This window comes from Muntiacus reevesi, chromosome 3 (genome assembly GCF_963930625.1).
Source record: "Muntiacus reevesi chromosome 3, mMunRee1.1, whole genome shotgun sequence".
In the NCBI taxonomy this organism is placed as follows: Eukaryota; Metazoa; Chordata; class Mammalia; order Artiodactyla; family Cervidae; genus Muntiacus; species Muntiacus reevesi.
The window spans coordinates 167725931-167749038 of NC_089251.1; the positions used below are offsets into that span (position 1 = coordinate 167725931).

General features: G+C 47.3%; 1 protein-coding gene across 2 annotated transcripts in view; it reads right to left on the minus strand.

Annotated features, from left to right (window-relative positions):
* The window catches only part of TIAM2 (TIAM Rac1 associated GEF 2), a 236261-nt gene that overhangs the window by 10594 nt on the left and 202559 nt on the right, over positions 1 to 23108 (minus strand). For both annotated transcript variants that reach the window (XM_065931068.1, XM_065931069.1), the window contains 4 exons: positions 5713 to 5892; positions 3101 to 3169; positions 1950 to 2075; positions 743 to 851 (listed from right to left, as the gene is read on the minus strand). In XM_065931068.1, coding sequence (XP_065787140.1) covers positions 743 to 851; positions 1950 to 2075; positions 3101 to 3169; positions 5713 to 5892 — 484 coding nt within the window. The remainder of the gene's footprint in view (positions 1 to 742; positions 852 to 1949; positions 2076 to 3100; positions 3170 to 5712; positions 5893 to 23108) is intronic.

The following is a 23108-nucleotide window of genomic DNA, read 5'->3' on the forward strand; positions in this document are numbered from 1 at the left end:
CTTCCCAGGCTGAGTTGACGGGCTGGCCGGTCACTGACGACACGGGAGCATCAGTGCGCTGACCCCTGGCCCAGGCTGACCCGCTGCAAGTCAGGGGCCACAACTCGGGCATCTCTCCAGCTCCACAGAGTAGTGTTTGCCACTGACATGAAGCGCAAGAGCGAGACGGGTTTGCTACCCCTGTCTACTTGGGACTTCAGAAATGTAAAAGTCTTCGGTTAAAGTCAATCAAATAAGAGGATAACAACGCAGAGAGATCAAAGGTACTTCAGTGACAAGCTAGGGGCTGTGATAAAAACCAGCTTCACTAAAGAGGTTTTCGTTTTAGTTAACACACATCCCGTGAGTCTGGTAGGAGTTACCTGGTGGTGGTGTTTTGCAGTGGATCCTCAGGTTTAAGAAAAAGGTTAACAAGAAAGAAAACAGCATACGTTGCTTTCTACTCCCTCCAGGAGCTTATATTTCTGGTTGAAAGTTTTTAGAGCAAGGAAAAAAGAATTGGTGAAAAAAGAATCCAGCTGCAATTTAACAGCAAAGTGATAGCTGAGTGACATCTCAGCTCTCAGGCACACACATTCACTGTTACCAGAAAACTGAAAGAAGTTTGGAACCTCCCCCGTTAATGTTTGTTCATTCCAAGGCCAACAATGGAGCACAACCCATTAAAATCACGCTTATCCTTAATGAATACAAATTTAATTAACAATTTAGAATGTACAGCTACAAAACGTGAGCCACTTACCTCGCTCTAGAACCTTCTGTACTTTAATATGATTAGCACAGAATCCGCTGTACAGTTTAAAGTGGTCCGCATAATAAAGGAAAGAGCCTCCGAGGGAAAACAGCAGTTTCTAGAAAGAGAGGGAAAATTACATCAGACATGGTTCATTCGACGTCTGCTGGCTCTGGCCTGGCATCTGACGGCTTTGCTGTCTCCACGGTCTTCGTCTTTCAGACACCAGGGCCCGGGTGCTTCAGGAAGGCATAGACTGAAGCCAGGGAGTGCCATTTGCCCAGCTGATGAGAGTGTGCAGCCCGGGCATGCCTCTAGCAGATCTTCAGTCTGACTGGAAAGTTTCTGGCAGCAGAGCCTTTTGACACAGTGTGCGGTCAAGAACTAGAAAGAAAGTTCTATCTAAAAAAATACATCCGACATGGCAGGATATAAAAAACCTGAGAGGCTCGTTGATAAAGCCAGCTCTGCCTTACTTAGGACGAATGATGCTCGCCGTGTATTTCCTCAGTCCCTTTCTACTGCCTTCTGCCTCTCCCTCCCTGGAAGGACCTCATGAAAAAAAAAAATGAAGTCGTTCCAGTCATGTCCGACTCTCTGTGACCCCATGGACTGACCGGGACTGACTGGAGCCCGCCAGGCTCCTCCATCCATGGGATTTTCCAGGCAAGAGTACTGGAGTGGGTTGCCATTTCCTCCTCCAGGGGATCTTCCCGACCCAGGGATCAAACCTGGGTCTCCTGCATTGCAGGCAGACTCTTCACCGTCTGAGCCACCGGGGAAGTCCTCCTGCCGGTCACCAATGCCCACTTGGAGACAGGGCTCCATAGAAGAGGAGGCTCTCTCAGAACAAGTGAAAACCTATGCTTTCCTCCCAAGGTCACACAACCACAGAGGTGCAGAATCAGATGCAGGAGGCGCTGTAGCCTCAGAAGCAATCTCCCTACAGAGCCCTGGGCAGAGCTGAGTAGGGAGCACGGACATGTCAACAGCAGGCAGACTCCATAAAAGCTGGGCTACCCAGACCCCTGATTCCCAGACCATTTACCTGAGGGAGAAGCGGGGCCTTCTTTTACCTCCTGCCAGAGGAAAACCGTGCAATGACAGCACTGAACTTCTCTTTTCAACAGTCAAGGGACAACGCTTTCTCTTCCAGGGGAGAACTTTGCACTGTACCCACCTATATTCGCTTTAAACCTACGTCTAAAATACTTACTCTGAACTGCGAGGGGGTTTCAAGTAGGTTAAAGTCAGACGATGCTGAAATCCCATCCTCCAGGGTCTCGAGAAACACCTTTTGAAATTCAAGCATCTCTGGCAAACTTCCAAAAAGCGACTCCATCTGAGTGAAGACCAGGATTTGAAAAGAGGGTGTTAGCGATGAAGATCTAGACACCACTCTGAACTCCCAGATGCATAAATGAATCACAGTCATTCACCAAAAAGGATACAGAAATAAATCCTTTAAAAAAGACACAGTATTCATGAGGGGATAGAGCTCATACACAGAGGGTTATATATATCTCCGGTCCCTGTAATTCTAGAATAAGTTTTTAAGGGGATGTCAAGTTTTCAGAATTCAAACTGAGGGGTGGGGCAGGGGGAATGGAAGTCAGTAAGAAGGAATTAATAACTGTGAGTTAACACTAAAAAGTCACATTTTTTTTCTTTTTTTAGTTGGAGGTTAATTACTTCACAACATTTCAGTCGGTTTTGTCATACATTGATATGAATCAGCCATAGAGTTACACGTATTCCCCATCCCGATCCCCCCTCCCACCTCCCTCTCCACCCGATTAATTTGGGTCACAACTTCTACTACAAAAAGGGTGCAGTCATTCTTAACTCTTGCCACTGTGCTTCAGGGGACAGAAGCCACATAAATGGCTCTGGAGGAGGTCTCTCTGAAGATCCCTAAGTCTCTAAGTTCCTTTGGGACCAATAGATTAAATCTAGGTCTACTACAGTCCCCAGCCTTTTGGGGAACCAATTTCATGGGAAACCATTTTTGCACAGCCAGGGGTGGAAGGGAGGGGATGGTTCTGGGATGATTCTCATAAGGAGTGAACATCCTCAGTCTCTCACATGCGCAGTTCACAGTAGGGGTCTCACGTCTATGAGAATCTAATGCCGCCACTGATCCTTCAGGAGGCAGAGCTCAGGCAGTAATGCAAGTGATGGGAAGTGGCTGTCAATACAGATGAAAATTCCCTCGCTCACCTGCTGCTCACCTTCTGCTGTGTGGCCCAGTTCCTAACAGGCCGTGGACGGGGACCAGTCTACAGCCCAGGAGTTAGGTGACCGCTGCACTAAAGGGCAAGCAGAGACCAACCTCTGGGTCAGTGGACTGGGGAGGGAAGTATTTACCTCATCTTGGGTAAGAAAGGTCTCACTCTGAAGTGGCTCCAAATATAAGTCGAAGAGGCAGCTCAGATCCTGAAAGACAAAAGACGACAGTCTTTAACCCATGAGTCACCAAAACTCCCAAGCACTGCTCTGGCCACATCTTGGACTGGCATTAAGAACGATGATGCTTATGTCTGATTGAGAGGCTTGGCCCTGAAGGTGGTAGTTCCTCGCTCACCTAATTCAAAGAAGTTAACAGCACAATACAATCAGCATCTGCATTCCACATTTCTCTTTATGGCTCGATCACCTACTCTGCGTACTTGACTATCTTACTGGCAGAGCCAGGGTCTTTCAGCTGCTGCAGCAGGAACACACCTTTCCCTGCAGAGAAGTGAGATTTGGCCAGGAATTTCTGTCAGGCGTGGCCACATCTGCCGGCCAGCCGGCTTCCTCCTCTGCCTCAGGGAGGCGGGCGACGGCTCCAACCTGGACAGCTGAGCTGAGGGGGACAGGACGAGGTCTGGGGAGCTCTTCAGCTTCAGGGCTGATGCATTAGCAGAATTTCAAACTCCCACACTCAAGCACAAGAAAAATTTTCCAGAGATGAGCATCATGATGTTTACAATCTAGGCCATCTTTGTGTCTTCACCAAACCTGGGCTCCAACAGCACAGAATAGTGAGAGTTGATGTATTTACAAAACTCTTTAGATAAGTTTTGCTTTGTTTTTAATAATTTGAAGCCAAGACCAGCATATAATTTAGTGATATGAAAGATTTCTTTTTCTTGTTCACTGATTCTGAAGAATTTTGAGTCACAGAGTATTAGAAGTAGGTGACTACATCTGACTCCTCTTAAAATTGAGAAATCCAGTTCTGGAGAGCTTGCTAAGGTTAGAAGCCTCCAGAACCTTGTGGTGCAGGTCCTGGGAGCAAGTGGACAGCCTCCTGACCCTGAGGGTTTCACAATAAAATGGCTCTGGTCTAACCAACCTCCCAGGATCCCACATCGGCTGCTTCAGAGCAGAGAGAGGTGGGAAGCTCCTGGGCCACATCTCAGGGAACAAATGAGCCCTGCAAACTCCAAGTCAAGTGCAAAGGTTCAGGTTGCAGAACAAGTAGAAGTCCGTGTTCAATGTCAGCAACAAAACGAAATTAAAAAATAATGTGTGTGTGTGCGTGCACACGCATGAATCATAGTAGGTACCAGACGCTGGTTATTTCACCAGAGGCGTGGTGGGCTGTGGCCACTCCTGCCCACAAGCTGACACGCTGAGGCCGGCCGCCCTGAGCTGTGACACGGGGGCCCTGAGGAGACGACAGGCAGGATTCTCGCAGAAAGAAAGGAGAGCCGCCCTTTTTATCCACTTGGCCCACAGCATCCATTTTGGTCCCAGACCAGGGTCACGATGCAGCCACCCTCCTGGATCAAGTGGTCTAACAGGTAAATACACCGACAACAACAGGAATAAAAAGGGGCTTGGATTCCGCTCTCAGCTGTGCCCTCGACACTGTGGGTGGGGGCTCCTTGGACATCATCAAGTGGCCAGCGCCCGCCCTGCTGGGCACGATCACTGTCAGCTCCCGGGACACGCACTTCATCTCCTCACCTGCGAAGCAGGATGAGTCGTGGTGGGAAAGGCCATGAAACTGCCATCTCTGCCGCTCTCCTTTGTCCCCTGCGGGACCAAAAGAAGGGGCTGGGGTAGTTCTCCCAGGCTGCCTCATTTTCTCCCAAAGGCCCTGGGTGAGCCTCTGGCCAAGTTCAGATAAAACGACAGTGATGTTAATAAATGGCAGAAGCTCAGATATGTCTGTACAGAAAGGTGAGAGCATGTGTGTGCACGCTGGCGCATGTGCCAAAGCCTAATTCAGGACTCAGCGTGTTAGAGCTGGGACAAGAACGTCCCCTGTCTCAGACCCTATGAGGGGCTCAGAGGGGGTCACCCAAGGCCACGCCGGCAGGTGGAGGCAAGGCCAGGCCTGGATTCCACGCCTCTCCGCTGCCAGCAAGTAGCCAAGGAAGCGAGTTTAAAATCGTTTCAGCAAATATTTCAAGCAAAAGAACTCTGTCTTCCCAGAGGCACCTGCATTTTTTTGTAAAATGTTTCCCAAACTACTAACTGGAGCCTCTGAGATAAATGAGTGATCTCCCCAGGCTGTGAAAGGCCCAGCCGCTGCTCTGTGTGGTGGCTGGGGATGCCCAAGTGATGCCCGGTGCCTCCCCCATGGGGCTCTGTCCTTACAGTGATGCCTGCGCTCTGGGGCCCGTGCCAGCGGCCGCCTGTGAACACGCTGCTCCCTGGTTCCTCATCACCTAAAGGCATCTCTGTCCCCCTTTCCCTCAACCAGTGCAGGCTCCCTTCCCACAGATTGCAAATGACAAACCAGAACATCTGTTTCCATAGTGAAAGCTACCTTGGTAACAAAACGAGCGGGGAGTCTAAATTCTGCAAGCCCACTCAGCTCCTCCACCCTCTCGCCCTCCTCAGCAGCAATGTGCCACTTCGAGGGGCAGGCATCTCCCTGGTGAGTGGCAGGGTCCTCGGCAGATACAACTAGGAGCCCCTGCCAACATACAGCCGGCCGTCACAGGAAGGGTGCGGGGAATCACGACGGCATCTTCCGTTACCTTCACATAGGACTTCTCTGTGTCCATGAGCTCCTGGATGACTTTTCGGAGGCGATCTGCATCAGAGAGGTGGCGAGCCAGTGGCCTCGGAGGAGGGTCCTGACCCTCCCTTGATCCTTCCATGCCGTTGGTCTGGGTGTCGTTAAAATTCCTACACAGCGCAGTGATCTGCTCGGCACTCTGGGAGGGAACAAGAAGCACAGAACATTCTCCATCATTATCAGCCGCCCACCGCCCTCTTGGGAGTCTCACGGGACATTTATCAGAGGCATCCAGCTTCGGTCATCTCAAACCCTGCTGGCTACCATTCAAGGTTCCGGTCATGAAGATACGAACTTAAATTTGTTCAGTACTTACCCATGACACTTTTCCACTTTCACAGAAGCTGTGCGACAGACAGTTCTTTAGTGTTGAGACTAGAGAATAAAGCACAGAGCTAAGCCTCTGCAATACACTTGGGGCTGCTCTACAATCAAGGTCAAGGCTCTGTGAGAGCACCGTGCAGACAGACTCCTTTGGTCCACTCTCTCCCCTCAATGGTTGACCGAACGGAGCTCAGTCACCCACACTAAAACAGCCCGGGGAGACCCAGGAAACAGACAGTAGAGTCAGGAAGGCTGGACCACAGGGAGCTTGGAGTGCTCCCCTCAAGTCCCCCCCTGGAGTTATATAGACTCGAGCCAAGTCCCAGTGATAGGAGTTAAAGTGTGAGCTGCTGCCTCTGCTAGGAATGGGAGTAGAGGTCAGGTTGTGTAGGAAATATAAGGTTCCCCACCCTGAAGGGGTACAGAGCCCCCCAGAGGTCACAGGTGGGAAGCAAGCGATACAGCAAAGCCCGCTGAGGTAGATGGGAACTTTGGGCAGGTCTCAGCAGGAAGCAGCCACGTGCTGAACCCAGGACATTGGGGGAGAAAGGCGTCTCATTCCAGGACATGGGAAGAGAATCACACAGATTAAAAGACAAGGAGGAGGTGGAATGTCTGCGAGGATGAACAGCCTTCCATAAAAGTTCCTGCTTGGGTTTAAGCGCAGCAGGCAAAGCCTTCTCTGGGAGAATCCATTTGTATATTCCGGCCAGAGGCTAGTGGTCTAAAGCCTCAAACGTGTCTCCTCCTATACACCACCACCCACCTGGAGCATCGTCAGGTTACCCACAAAATATCTTCTTTACTTCTCTTTCTTTCCTTTCCTCCAACACACAAGATCCAGCTCAACTTACCACCTGCCAGCCTGGTAACTCGTCAAGGGCAGGAGCCTGCCTTTCTTTCTCATCACCGCCAAGGGCTCAGTGTTGAGTCCACCTCTGTTGGCACTGATGTTATTACTAAGTAACAAAGCAGCTTAGTCCTAATATGCATGGTCAATATCCATCCATCCTTAAGAGCGCAACTAAAACTCCCCTTTCTTCAGTTAGATATCTCCATGCCTGATCTCCATCACTGTCTCAGGTAAAAAGCTGAAGCAGTCGGAAGCACCTCTTCATTCTGAGTTCATTTTCTTTGCTTGGATATTTCAGAACACTAACAACTCACACAAGCATACAGGCCAACCTCAGTGGCCAATTTGTTATAAAAACTGTCACCTGACCCACTGAAGTGGCTCAGAGTAACAGCAGGACACCTGTCCTCCCTTCTTCTCTGCTTCGCTATTCTACACCCACCTCCCCCCAGAACAGTGTCTTTATAAGATGGAAATAGACAATCAACATCGACACACAGCACTGATCTTCTGGCTAGACGTTCAACTAAATCCACTGGGAACCAACCGAGGACCTGCTCTGTCTCCAGAGAAACAGAGCCCCCTGCACAAGAAGACAGGACTTGCCAAGGTAAGAAATGCTGAAGTTCAACCTACGGCAGACTGGAAACCAACACAAGCTTGTGTGGAACAAACGAGAAATGTGACATCCGTGAAACGAATGAGAAACGTTGAAACAGGTTGTCTGGAAGTCTTCAGTGAAGAGTGGATTGTAAATGATCCTGGAAGGAGCACGTTCCAAGGGAGAACCAGAGAACAAGCCAAAGGCACGAGGAAGAATGAGCCCAGTAATGTACAGAGCCCAACGCAAGGCGGGGGTGAAAGCGAGGCCCCCTCAGACGCCGATGAGGGGAATGCCCAGACTGCTGGCCTCTTTCAAGCAATCACTTCTCTCGTATTTTAACATGAATCTTGGTGCAAAAGTTAAATGAACCAAGTAGCAGACACTAAGCCTCCAACCAGACACATCGACACATCTGAAGTCATTTACTTCTAAAACAGTTCACGCATGTGTATGCGCGAATGATTCTCCTTGGATATACACAGCACCCCCTTGTTTCTCTCCTGACTGTAACACAAGCATGTTGCTGGCAACACCTGTCAGAAGATGTTCACATTCAGGGTAAACTTTCAAAGAACAAGAAAACAGACCAGCAAAACGGTACTCATAACCCTATTTGCAGGGCAGGAATAGAGATGCAGATACAGGGAAGAGGCTGGTGGGCACAGTGGGGAAGGAGAGGGTGGGATGAACTCAGAGAGGAGCATTTAGACACACACATTAACATACATAAAACAGATAGCTGAAGGGAAGCTGCTATATATCACAGGCAGCCCAGTCCGGTACCCTGTGATGACCTAGACGGGTAGGATAGAGTGGGGGGTGGGAGGGAGATTCAAGAAGGTGGGGACATATGTGTACCTAGGGCTGATTCATGTTGTTGTATGGCAGACGCCAACACAATATGTAAAGAAATTATCCTCCAGTTCAAAATCAATTTTACAAGAAAAAACAGACGTGGATCTTAAGGCACTGATTAGAATGCAACTTGATCTCTCAAAATGTGTCATACCATGTTTGAAACAAACAGATCTCAAGATTATTGAAGAACAACCTAACTTATGAAGAATAACTCTTAACTGTTCAGTCATGCCCCAGAAGCCTCATGACACAGCAAAAGTCAAACAGAGCAATGCAGCCAAAAGGCAGCTTTGAAAAGGAAGTGGCAACCCACTCCAGTATTCTCGCCTGGAGAATTCTATGCACAGAGGAGCCTGGCGGGCTCTAACGTCCATAGCGTAGCACAGAGTTGGACACGACTGAAGTGATTTAGCGCAGCGCAGCACAGCACATAAGAAATACTCATGGCTGGACCAGACGAATCTGATATTTGGGGCCCCAGGTAGGAGTATTTTTCTAAAAGCTCCTAAAGTGATGCTGATATGGCTCGCATGAGAACTACCGGTCTACCCATTAGTAGAGCGAGCATTCTGCTTGCATTTCCTGGGAGGATCACGCTGCCCCAAGGGTCTGCACTGAAGGATGGCCATGTAAAGGGTGTGTGGACCGAGCTCACGAGATAAGAGGCAATAGATCAAACCTGCGACCTTGGTGTTCTGGGTCTGGCTCCACTAACAGCTAAACAGCCCAAGATAATAATACTGAGACTCTCAAGTTCACTTATTTGAAATCTCTATACTGCTATTTGCACCACAAGCTCTGACAATACAATTTTGCAACCCTGAAAAATAACAGTTTTGGGGGCTGTAGAATCCACATTAATAGCTCGCATATACCGTATAAAATAAGATCTGACAAAATGCACCATAAGTGAAATGGCAGCTGGTGAGATTGCAGCTTTCCCTGCTGGGATGTCGAAAATCACACCTAACAATGCAGTGTTAAAATAACGAGATTTTAAAAATAAAGTATCTTGCCATCTTAGAAAATCAGAATTCATTTTAAGAATACTTCTGGTAAGTCTAAGTTGGAAAAGTGAATGTTAGCTGAGAGTTTCATAGAAAACGTACTTCTGAAGATACCACAATGAAGTGCTACAAAGTCACCTCAGGTATGGTCTAGGGAAGTCATGTACAGATGTGAGTTGGACCATCAAGAAGGCTGAGTGCCAAAGAACTGATGCTTTCGAACTGTGGTGCTAAAGAAGACTCCTAAGAGCTCCTTGGCCAGCCAGGAGATCAAATCAGTCAATTCTAAGGGAAATCAGTCCTGAATATTCATTTGAAGGACTGATGCTGAAGCTTCAATACTTTGGTCACCTGATGAGAAGAGCTGACTCATTGGAAAAGACCCTGATGCTGGGAAAGACTGAGGGCAGGAGGAGAAGGGGACGGCAGAGGATGAGATGGTTGGATGGCATCACCGACTCGATGGACATGGATTTGAGCAAACACTGGGAGACTGTGAAGGACAGGGAAGCCCAGCATGCTGCAGTCCTTGGGGTCATAAAGAGTCGGTCACAACTTAGCAACTGAACAGCAAAGGGAAGGCTGGGAGTACTCTCTGGGATCAAAAGGAGGCTGAGCCACTAAAGGGGGGAGGATCACTATAACTGTGTTTGTAGACCGTATCTGAAAGAGTCTCCCAGTTGGTTATATTTCATTTCTGCTGTTCTTAGCAGCAGTTATAAAGTCGAACTGTTAACAGGTAGAATTTTGGGTGAATTTGATGAGTGGTTTCTAGAAAGAATGACTACTTTGGTTAGGGTATTTTCACACATACAAGTGGTGATGGAGGTGGGAAGCTCAGACAAGAAAGAAAGAGTCGAGTTCTAGCCCTGGCTCTGCCCTGAGTCCTCCAAGCATTGGGGGGCAAGACACTTCTGTCTTCAATTTCCTTGATGATGAAAGAGAAGAAGCATTACCTTGCCCATCAAGTAACCCCTCCAATTGCCAGTCGGGCCAAGGAGGAAAGGGAACTCCCATTTGTTGAGCACTTGCTGCATGCCGGGGGGTGAGGGGTTCTCACGGAACTCACAGGCATTGGGTCTTCACCATGTGATGCACTGAGACGAAAGCTGAAGGGTGAGAGGTGAGGGGCAGGACCTTGATGGCACAGGACCTGCATCCTCTGGAGCTGTCTGCACAGTGCTGACCGCTCCCGGAGTATCAGGCAGATCATGGGCAAAACAGACTTGCTCCTCCGGTGGCCTCTGCCCACCATGCGGTCAGGGCTCTCCCAGCCCCAGGAGAATCCGAACACATCCCAGGAATGCCCAGGATGCAGCCATGGCCCTCTGGAGTTCACCTCTGCTCCCCTACATATGTACACAACTGTGATTTCTGGTAGGCTGGTCCCCGCTCCCCTCTACCCCTAGGAATTCTGCCTCGAAAGTAGAGACAGATGTTCACACATCAGGGCTGGGTGTGCATGTGGATTCAGCAAGCTGGACAGTGTGTGCTTGTTCAGAACAAAAAAAAAAAACACTGGACTTTGAAACTCACTCTAGTATTCTCTGGGGCTTCCCTGATAGCTCAGTTGGTAAAGAATCCCCCTGCAATGCAGGAGACCCTGGTTTGATTACTGGGCTGGGAAGATCTGCTGGAGAAGGGATAGGCTACCCAGTCCAGTATTCTTGGGCTTCCCTTGTGGCTAAGCTGGTAAAGAAGCCACCTGCAATGTGGGAGACCTGGGTTCAATCCCTGGATTGGGAAGATTCCCCTGGAAAAGGGAAAGGCTACCCACTCCAGTATTCTGGCCTGGAGAACGACTGAGCAACTTTCACTTCACTTCACTAGTATTCTCCAGTTCATAGTGACCAATAAGAACTTCCCTGGTGGTGGTAAAGAATCTGCCTGCCAGTGCAGGAGACTTGGCTGGGAGGATCCCCTGGAGTAGCAAACGGCACCCCACTCCAGTACTCTTGGCTGGGAAATCCCATGGACAGAGGAGCCTGGAGGGCTACAGACCATGGGGTCGCAAAACAGTCAGACACGACTGAGCAACTGAACAGCAGTGATCAATGCTAAGAAACTTGGGTTCATCGGGGGCCTTGCCTTTTATAAGAGAGCATGAAATTGATCTTTTGTTTATGAATTCACTTTTAAAATTTAATGAAAAGTTCCCCCTAAAACTATGTTGTATTAAAAAGTAGTGATATTGACCCCCCAAAAAAATTTCTTTTCAGGTTTTTAAGGTTTCACTAAGCTGATCCCTGCTTGAAAGAAATGGTAAAGAGTCTGCCTGCAATGTGGGAGACTGGGGCTCAATCCCTGGGTCTGGAAGATCCCCTGGAGAAGGAAATGGCAATCCACTCCAGTATTCTTGCCTAGAGAATTCCATGGACAGACCAGGAGGTCACAAAGTGTCAGACACGACTGAGCACTAAACAGCAAACATAAATAAGGAACTGGAAAACGGAATAGCAACCCAACTCCAGTATGCTTGCCTGGAGAATTTCATGGACACAACAGCCTGGTGGGCTACAGTCCATGGGTCAGACATGACAGAGTGCTAACACACACACATAGGTAGATAAGGAACACTCAGTCAGGACCTCTCAATTAAGTCACTCTTCTGTGTTCACAACAAAAACAAGAGTAACTCTGTGAGGTGATGGGTGTGATAACTTGGCTGTGATAATCATCACAACATATATTAAATCCAGTTGCATACCTTACATACATATAATTTTTGTCAACTATACCTTGATAAAATTGGGGAGGGGAGACAACTGAAAAAATTATCCTTGGTTTTGGGTCTTCATTGTGTGAATAAGGACACTGGCTATCCTGGATTAGCTCTGTGATGTGTTTTTTTGTTTTGTTTTGTTTTTTTTGAGAAGCCCCATTTCTTGGGAGCGGCAATGACTCAGGGTAACCAAGTGCCCTGCCCCTAGATTCTCTTTGGAGGAAGGCAAGGGTCAAGCCCTTTTCTCAAGCAAGCTTGAATCCCATAGGCGCCCTTTTTAACCTTGATCCAGCTCAATGCTTTTCTTCCAAAGCATCAGTAGTGCTCCTGGCCTGGATTAGTTAAGATCAGCTCCTGCCCCCAACCCCCCCAACCCTGGAGCATAACCACTCTGATGTCTGCTTCGCTCTTGTTTGAAGACATTACTACCTGAGGCTTTTCCATTTCCCTGTGGGTTTTGGAACCTAAGATGGGATAAGTACATCACATTATCCAGAACTATTTCAGGACAATGGCTGTGGTTTCATTTTGCTGTTCAGTCACTAAGTCAGTCGTGTCCGACTCTTTATGACCCCATGGACTGCAGCATGCCAGGCTTCCTCTTCCTTCACTATCTCCCGGAGTTTGCACAAACTCATGTCTATCAAGTTGGTGATGCCATCCAACCATCTCATCCTCTGTCGTCCCCTTCTCCTCCTGCCCTCAATCTTTCCCAGCATCAGGGTCTTCTCCAGTGAGTTGGCTGTTTGCATCAGGTGGCCTAAGTATTGGAGCTTCAGCTTCTGCATCAGTCCTTCCAGTGAATATTCAGGACTGATTTCCTTTAGGATCCATGAAATTTCACTGCCCTGCATCTTGCCAGCAACTGAGCTCTGCCCCACCATTCTGAGCTCAGTTTTCAATCCTGTCCTCATTTAGAGGCTTCAGGTACCACAAACTCGTTTGTCAAAGACATCTGTTTGCATGACTTAGACTCCAAAAACACTTCCAGCTGAAGAAAAAAGGTCTAAAGGTGCTACGTAATTTGGGGAATAGTTCATAGGGAAGTACTCCAAGGTGAATGACAACACTTGCAGTGTGCTTCACTTTTGAAGGCCTGGTTTAGAGGAAAAGGAGGTTAACTTCAGGGGGAAATCAGTAACAAATACAGTCAAGACCTGCTCCTAAACAGGAGGATACCTCATGCTGCTTTGGTTAACTGGTCACACACAATGCAATCAATTTGGCAGACCCCCAGCTGCCATGCACGTCCACCTCTCCTTCCAACCGTACAGATCAGCTCTATGCTGGGGTCCCCTAACATGGACCTAAATCCTAGTCTGGGTCATGCCCGCAGAGTCTCATCCTGCCTGCCTGCTAAGTCGCTTCAGTTGTGTCCAGCTCTTTGTGACTCTATAGACTGTAGCCCACCAGGCTCCCCGTCCATGGGATTCTCCAGGCAAGAATACTGGAGTGGGGTGCCATGTCCTCCTCCAGGGAGAGTCTCATCCTACCAGAACACTAAGCAGAAGAGGTTCTTCTACAGTCCCTGGAAAGAATGTTGGAAAAAGTAAAAAGGGGTCAGCCCTGGGTAAATCACCGGTGATCCTCGGGGACAGTCCGGACCTGGAAAGGCGTGGCTGCACGGTGCATGCTCAACGCACTCATACAGATGTCCCCGTTCACTGTCTGGAGCATGGGTGTTTGCATCAGTAAATCATCTGAGTGCAGCTAGGGAGTCAACTGTCCCAGCCCAGCAAACCAGTTAAATCAGAAATGCTCTACTTGGTGGAAAAAAATATCTAAAAATAGCACAGAGGACTTTTCAATTCATGCTTTAATCCACTGAAGTCTCTAACTTACAGAAAGATCTGACATTAATCCCAAATGCTCTCAGCAGAGGGAACCCAGAAGCAGCCCTGAGGGTGAGCGGCTTCCCAGGAAAGGCTGATGGACAGAGACAGATGATGGACCCCAGGTGAGCTGAGTCCCCCACGGGTAGGTCCAATCACAGACACCCTAGGCCACCCACCCCACCTCTGCCAGGTCAGGATTCCAGGGCTACAGTCTGCTCCATGCTCAGAGGCGGCTGGCAGGGCCCACAGGCTCGGGGAGAGGGCAGTCCAGTTCAGTCTAGCCTAGGGAGGGTCTCAGCAGAGACGGAGAGGGGAAGGGGAGGAGGAGGGTCATATTCAGCACTGTGGCAGGATGAAGTGAGATGATTATTTTTATATTTGGGGACAATCATTCACTTTATGGGGCTTCCCAGGTGTCATTAATGGTAAAAACCCACTTGCCACAGCAGGAGACAAGACGCGGGTTCAATCCCTGGATCTGGAAGATCACCTGGAGGAGGGCATGGCAACCCACTCCAGTATTCCTGCCTGGAGAATCCCATGGACAGAGGAGCCTGGCGGTCTAGGGTTCATGGGGTCCCAAAAAGTCAGACACGACTGAAGCAACTTATTAAACATTAAACATTCACTTTATAGTGATACAATCCTTGGATTAAAAACTCTAGAGAAAAAAATAAAACAAAAACTCTAGAGAAATGACCTGCGATTTTCTTATACTTCTCAAAATGATACAAAAAGGGTAAGAAAATGCTCACAATCTTTATTTTCTAGACCAAAGAGTTCTATTTTCAAAGGCAGAATGGAAATGCAAAACATAAAATTAAATGTAAACGTGTCAGGTGAGTGTTCTTGTTTTATTTTAAAAGGTAAAAGAATTAACCTAAATAAATGACAGTGCAAAAATGCAACGAAATTTATGCAGCAGTTACCAATGATGGGAGGGATTGGCATCTGTTGACCAAAAGAGGACATGATTTACTGGGAAGAGAAGAAGGTTAAGTCTGCATTTTTAAAAGTAACTTTTATGTATATCTACTACATGGCAACCTACTCCAGTATTCTTGACTGGAAAATTCCACGGTCAGAGGCACCTTGTGGGCTGCAGTCCATGGAGCACAGAATCGGACATCACCGAGAAACTGAGCATCACATATAAACATATGTGTTTGGATTTTTTTAACGGAAAAATATAGGTCATAATGGAGAAGAAAATGGCAACCGACTCCAGTACTCTTGCCTGGAGAATCCCACGGGCAGAGGAGCCTGGCGGGCTACAATCCATGGGGTCACAAAGAGTCAGACACGACTGAGTGACTAACCAAACACACAGGTCATAAATTCAGTGGTTAACACCGCATTTCAACTTATTTAAATTTCTGTCGTATCTATATTTTCTCATTTTCTAAAAGTGGTTTGATTTTTTAAAGAAACTTCTTAAATGGAATCCTTTCCTGATGCTTTTAAAAAGTGATTTAAGGCAGACACAGGCTGAAAAGCATTCCGTTTCTAGGAGGACATGGTGATGGAAAGACCGACACAGTCTCTGAACTCAGGGTGCCCAGAGTTCGGCTGGGAAGACAATCTAGGAGTGAGTCACTCAAGGGCGATTGGTACCCAACTCAGTGTGGGGTCTATGGGAAAAGAACGGGGCAGCCTTCTCTGGTCAAGGCAAGGTCAGGGAAAGCCAAGGTGGAAGCCAGGACAACCTCAAGGGAAACAAAGTCACCTATGCTAAGCAAAGTTTGGGGCTGGGGAGGGGGCCAGGAACTGAAGGCCAGTCCAGCTGTGGCCTATGGCCGAGTCAGGTCACGCGGGGAGATGTGGCAGGAGATAGAGGCGGGGGCCTTGCTGTCGGGGGGCCGGGGGGCAGAGGAGACCCACTTGGAGTGTGTGCAAGGGGTCCTGACCCGGCCACCTCTGCCACCTCCGGGGCACACAGCCTACAGCAGGAAGCAAGGTGAGGGGCCTTGATGGCATCAGAGAGGGTCACCTGAGCTCAGCCCCACCCGAGTGCGAAGCTCCCACCAAGGGCCTCAGCACATGCTCTGGGCGATGCTTTCTGAGACAGTTACTTCTTCTGAGACTGGAACCTTAAACCCACAGGCCCTGGGTGACCACCATGGGCGCGGCCATCCCCAGCTCTGATTAACTCCTCCCTGACCCAGTTTTGCTCACCTGTAAATCAGGAATCATGTATCACAGGATCATTGAGACGATTCCGTGAGGTTATTTTAAGGTTGTAAAAATACTTAGCACAGCGCAAGGCATCCACAGAGGCCAGGCCTCCGCAGAGTTATAACAGGCGCAGGGAGTTTAACTTTCTAAGTTCTGTTATTTTTACAAATGCAGGAGGAGAAATGTCCTCTGAGTTCCCTGAAGGGAGGACCAGAAAAATCAAATGGCTTATTTGTTAACTTTTTACTGAGCTCCTCCTCCATGCCACACTCGGCTCTAGGTGCTGGAGATAAAGCCTGAACTAAAGAGAGGAAAACCTTGACCTTCACACAAGAGGAAGGGCAGAGAGAGGTGACAAGGACTCGATAGATGACAAAAAGTGGAACCCACAGCGTCTGGACAGAGGTGGAGGGCCCTGCAGAAAACCAAAAGCTGAAAGTGTTAGTCACTCAGCCCTGTCTGACTCTTTTGTGACCCCATGGACTATAGCCCTCCAGGCTCCTCTGTCCATGGGATTCTCCAGGCAAGAATACTGGAGTGGGTTACCATGCCTTCCTCCAGGGGATCTTACCAACCCCGGGATCGAACCTGGGTCTCCCTCATAGTAGGCAGATTCTTTACCATCTGAGCCATCAGGGAAGCCTGGAGAAAACCAAACCAGGGAGGCTACAGAGGGTCAGCGGGCCGGGCTGCCGCTTTAACAAGTGGGCAGAGGAGGAAATGAATTTCACCTTCAAAGACCGGAGGGAGACAGGGAGCGGCCGACCAGCGGGAAGAGCAGCCCTTGAGAAGGCAGAGAGCATCTGCGTGGCACGTGTGTACGGAGCAGTAAGGGCCTGTCCTCAGGCAGCATGCCCCAGGAAAGGCAGGTCCAATCCCTGCACCCGGAGGTGGGGAAGCGCCCCATGTGCGGCTTCGGGGCTCCCAGGCCAGAGTCACCCCCTTGGGGAGGGAGCTGCCGATCCAGAGCCTCTGTGAAACAGGCCTGCTGCCTGCCTTCTGCTCGGTTTCCTTATATAAAACTGGAGATTGATCTGAATTCAAGAACGAAGAAGATGCACGCTCTCTCAGCCAAGGATGCTTCAAGGGCCAGGACAGCATTTCGACACAACCAGGCACTTCTTTCACATAAAATATTGGGTGTTTCAATATCACTGACATATTGGGGTGGCCAAAAAATTTTGGAAAGCCTAAACAGACTTTTTGGCCAACCTAGTAATTCACCAAAAAAAAAATGGTTCATCCTATCCAATAGATTGTATGCCAAGTACTGCATTCTCTCGTTCCCGTTTCTCACCCAGAGAGATAAGGCTTACTTCTGATGCATAGTTAAACTTGTCCATCAAGGAAGACACATGGGGCCAGAAATGTTCCTTCACTTCTGAGTGCAAAGATGGTAAAGTCTCCTACATACGAACCTCCCAGTTGAGACGTTCAAAGAGGCGCATATGCATCTAGTTCCAGCTAGGAACCAGAGCCTGTGCCATCAGCGTCCTGTGTGAGGGACACTGCAGCTGGCCCTCCGTCTCCTATTGCTGACGATTCTTCAGCTCTGCCATCCCCCACCTCCTCTCCCTCCGGCAGTCAGTAACTCTTCTTGCCTGTTCACTCGATGCCAGCCCCTGTTGACCAGCCATTGTACTGTATTGCTGAACTTTTCAAGGTACTGTGCTGTAAGATTAAAAATGCTTTACTTTTTGTGTTTGTTTTTTTATGCATGATTTGGGTGAAAGGTCTTATAAGCCTATTATAGTACAGTGCGTGCGTGCTATTTCACTTTAGTCGTGTCCGACTCTTTGCAACCCTATGAACTATAGCCTGCCAGGCTCCTCTGTCCATGGGGTTTTCCAGGCAAGACTACTGGAGTGGGTTGCCATTTATTATAGTCCAGTACTATATAGCCAACTGTGTTAGCTGAGTAGCTAGACTAACTGTTGGATTTAAGAACATGCTCTTGGAATGAAAGTCATTCATATGTCAGGGGCTTGACTGCCAAGAGTCTGCAAGAACCTCACTCTGAAACAAACAGGTGCAGGGGTCAGCAAACCTTCAGGCCAAACCCAGCCTGCCCGCTGCCGCTGAGGATAAAGTTTTAATAGCACTCAGCCTTGCTCCTTCATTCGCCTATGGTCGATTGCTGCTTCCACACTGAAATGCAGAGGTCAGTGGCTGCCAGAGCCTAAAATACTTACTACCTGGCCCTTGACAGGAAAAGTCTGCCAATCCCTGATATAGAGAGATGAGTCCAATCAAGGAAGATTCCTCTTCTGAAATTAGGTCTGAATTCAATCGTGAAAAAATCCTCTCAAGCTTTATTCTAAATTTTCAGTGAGTAAACTAAAATGTGTATTTTTTAAATGGCTTCTACATGGCAATTTTCTAGAGACTCCAAATAACACCTTAATTCTCACAAGATATAAACTGTCTTGTATAATATGCTTTCAACTGTGTCAAAAACCAAGTGAAACACCTGCATGCTCACCTGGCTCAGATCCAGGCTTGGAAAAGTGACTCAGATTCTCTTTAACAGTTCTTGCTTTCTTTTGTGTGGCTTTTTGATGGATGGGAGAATTCAGTCTGCTTTTCCTGTGACTTGGGGCATTAAAGCCTGTATTTCATTTCTTTCTATGATTTTACCATTTAACATTCATTCTAAATATGTTTGTCTAACTCAAGAAGTCTCTCAACCCCTATCTTTCAACTCATTTTTGGGGAAAACACACACTTGCCTATGACTTACCCGTCAACACCACCCTCGCCCACTTTCCTAACCAGATGTATTTATCTCAGGTCTTAGCTCCCTCTTAATTCTCTTCCCTTTATTTTCTCTCACAACCTACTTTTGTTCTGATAATCACACAAATTCATTTAAACTTGTATATTTACAGTAACTCTCCCTCTAGTGGTTAATGTTTTCATTGAACACTATTATTCTAGTTGGTTTTGTTTACCGATGATTTTTCCAAACCCAACATTTCTATTCAAGAGTTGCGTCTCTAACTATTCCTGGCCACTGATACTATATTACTGAGCATTTTTCTGCAGCAAAGGTCTTTAAGTGCTACATAGTCCCAAGAATGTACTAAGATATTTTTCTATCTTTGTTGCTGTATTTAAAGAGAAAATGTGTCAATAACAACACCAGTTGTAATCCAATTCTGGACAGGCTAGAGCTTTGACAAATCTTTGTTAGCCTCTAGTTTCCTGGGCAGGCAGAATCTCTACAATAAACAGAAGTCTGAGGATGACACAGTTGAATTTGGAAGGGGACCCCGCACACTGCTGTTAACAGCTCAGACTGTGTCTGACTGCCGTGGACAGCTCTGCCCAGCTATCCAGCCTGGACTGTCCCCCAGCCAAGCCCTCTCTGTGGATTTCTAATTGTAATCCACATGGGTCCCTGGCTGCTTCACCTAGAAAAACAAAAAGCAGGGCAATACCTGCTCCCCAGCTGCAGACCAAGGCCTAGGAGCTGTTCTAAGATGGTCAGGAAGCCACAATTCAGTTGCTCCTATTACAATTCCCTGATGACATTCCCTAGGCATCTTAGGTCAGCTTCCTATCGCAGTGTTACATCTCAGCTGGCTCTAACTGGCTGGCCTGGTCTACCTTCTTGTGGAACATAAGCCTGGGGCCTCCACACTCTTACAGACCCTTCTTATCTGTAGGGACGTGGGGGTGCTGGGGGACTTCACAGAGCAAGGACCAATACCATCATCTTGTAATCTGCCCTTCACTGCTCTTTAATTTTTTTTTTTTTTTTAACCACACTGTGTGGCATGTGGAATCTTAGTTCCCTGACCAGGGATTGAACCAGTGGCCCCTGCAGTGGAAGAATCGACCACCATTCTTAACTACTGGACCACAAGAGAAGTTTCATGCACTTCATTGCTTTTAATTCATGTTATCCTGCCAATGTCCCAACTAGTCCTTTTATTAAATATTATTGTTGCCATATGATAATTTTATCTCAGGAAATATTTTTGTAGGAATCCACAGGACAGACACTGTTAGGATCTTTATTGCTGTTAAAAAGGCACCATTTTTTCCTGCAGTGCTTCTCCCAACACCAAAGAAAGACAGCAGGAAAAATAGCAAATAAAGGAGAAGCAATTTATTGTGTTTATTGTTTACTTACAAATAAACTGCTTCTTTTAACCCTTTGAGGATGGGTTTTACTTTGGGTCTACATAAACTCTACAAGGAGTGAGCACCAATGGAAAAATCCAACATGAAAAGGTATGTTCAAATCAACAGAGTTACAAATTACTGGAGAAATGTTCTCTAGGCTTTACTGATGAAAATAACTATTACTAGACCCTCTGCTTTTTGCAGATATACCCAGGGTAGGAACTCTCGGCTATCAAGGCACTGAAGATTCAGGAAGAAATCACCGAACCAGCTCTGGGAGAGAAGAGGGTTTCTGTTTAGATTTAAGTGGTCTTCTCACTGTACTTACTTGTACCTTCACAATACACTTTTAAAGATTTTTTTCCTAAAAACCAGTATCTACTTTTTATACTGTATGATTTCAATGTTAAGGTTATCATACAGTGGCAGATTTTAAAACATGAATTTTATCTATCGAAATAATTTTTGGAGGTAAAAATATTCACCTATGGCCTGCCCCAAGTAAAAAACCGCACAGTCAATCATCAGACTAATTACTAGTCAGATGCAAATATCAGATACTAGTACTCGGAATTCTGGGACTTGAGAACTCTTCTGCAACAGATTTCAAATTTGCTGACATTAACAACTATGGGAATTTCATTATAACTCTATGAAAGAGAGTCTTTAAAAGTCAAAACCAAAAACAATATCAAAAATAACACATCTACGCCGCTTAACCATGCTTGTAAATTAAGCCAAAGAACTAAAAAGTTGTGTCCGGATTTCTAATGTCATACCTGCAACTGAACAAAGAGAACTGCTCTGCTTTTAAATCTCTTGTATTTAAAGGCACTGTTATTTATCTGGTTTTCCCCTTTTATCTCTAATCAGCACCATTCCCCTTACTGGGTGTGGCAGAAAGAACAGGCTTTAGAAAATGACAGAGCTGGGTATGAATGGTGGCCCCCACTAACTGGACCTTCAGTTAACTTCTCCCATCTCAATTCTCTCAGAGTAAAAGGGGCTCATGATACCTATCCAATAGGGCTCTGTGGCGAAAAGGGGTCTCAATGAGATGCTGTGTATACAATTCACAGTGCATGGAAAGAGCCAAGTTATCTCATGCCAAGGGCAGTTTGCAAAGTCATTTCACTTCCATGAACCTGTCATGGAAATATAATCCCTTTCTTTTTTTTTTTAATGAATAAGGATATAAGGACTCAGGATAAGGCGGTTTTCCTAAAGCCTATGGACCAGGGAGATGGAGCCAGTCTCCAGCACTCAGAACCACCACCTGCCTCGCCCAGCAAGAGCAAGTCAAGAGATCGACCTCTGCTCTTCAAATGAGCTCAGCAGGGGATAGAATCCTGCTAGGGAATCCTCTTATTTTTCTCATGTATCCCACCCTCCTACAGTGAATTGCAAACATGCGGTTCAGAATAGCCTTGGCCACGGGGATGGTCAGAGTCAACTGAAGGAAGAGCAACACTCGGCGGCGGAGGATGGGGGCCCGAGCCGTGCAGCACGCTGGGCCCTGCCCCGTAACCTTCTCCAGGAGGAGCCCAGCCGTGGCTGCCCCGATCGGGACAGGCAGACGGGCCCGTGAGCTGATTTGGGGGAATGAAGAAACCACTTTCCTGCCTGAATTTGGTGCAAATTATGAATCCTAAAGACCTTCTCTGGACATTTCCACTCATCACTGACAGTCTTGCTGTGTCCATCAGAGCTGACACAGATGCATAGCAAACTGAGGTGGTCCCCACTGCAGCTTCAGGAGGGGGCAGCCCACCCCCTCCCCATATACCCTCCCCCCGGAAGGTCGGTGCCTTCTGACACTGACTTCCAATGACAGCGACTCCACGAGGTTTCATCAACCAGGATGCCCCACACTCACTTATGAACACGGCTATGGACTTATGGAGAGAGGGTCCAGGTGCTAGAATTTGTCTGAAACCTGCTGCATCCCCTTTGTGCACAAAAAGGCCTAGATGTTCAGTTCTAACATTTGCCTGAAAATAACACTTGGAATTTGGTTTCCAAAAAGTTGTACACTTGGGGTGAAAAAAAAAAATAAAAATGTAAAAAAAAAAAAAAAAAGTCAAAGTATTTGTTAAAATCCTGAGAACCTTAATTGGACACAAGTAATGATAGAACCTCCTGTCTTGAGTGCACACAGGTACATACCTGTGTGGCCGTTTACTTGTAGTTTAAATTTTTTTGGCTGGATTTTAGCAACGTGATCATCCAGTCTGTTACTTTACTCTGGATTGCTTCTTATTAATAGGGTCTCAAAATAATCATCTCACATGGAACAGTGCCCACCTCATACACATTTATCTGAGAATTTAGCACCAACCTATCCCTAAAATCCCTTGTAGCTCAGATGGTAGAATATCTGCCTGCAGTGCAGGAGACCCAGGTTCAATCCCTGGGTCAGGAAGATCCCCTGGAGAAGGGCATGGCAATCCACTTCAGTATTCTTGCCTAGAGAATTCCATGGACAGAGGAGCCTGGTGGGCTAGAGTCCATGTAGTCAAAAAGAGTTGGACACGATTGAGCGACTACGCTTTCATCTCTAAAATCTAGCCTAAGTAACAGAAATGAAGTAATAACACATAACCTGGGATGATGTCCATGTTAACAAATGGTTTAGCAATTCCGATCAAACTTCTAGAAAATACAAGCTGGTAAATACAAAGTAACCAAAGCCATGCTTCCCTGGGGTGAGGAGAACAGGTGAGGACATAGGGAAGGGGCGTACAGACACTCATGCAAACCCAAAAGACATCAGAGATGGTGTGACTATTGTTCAATGTAAGCATAGAACATTTCCGTATAACTGAAGCACTTTGTTGTACATCTGA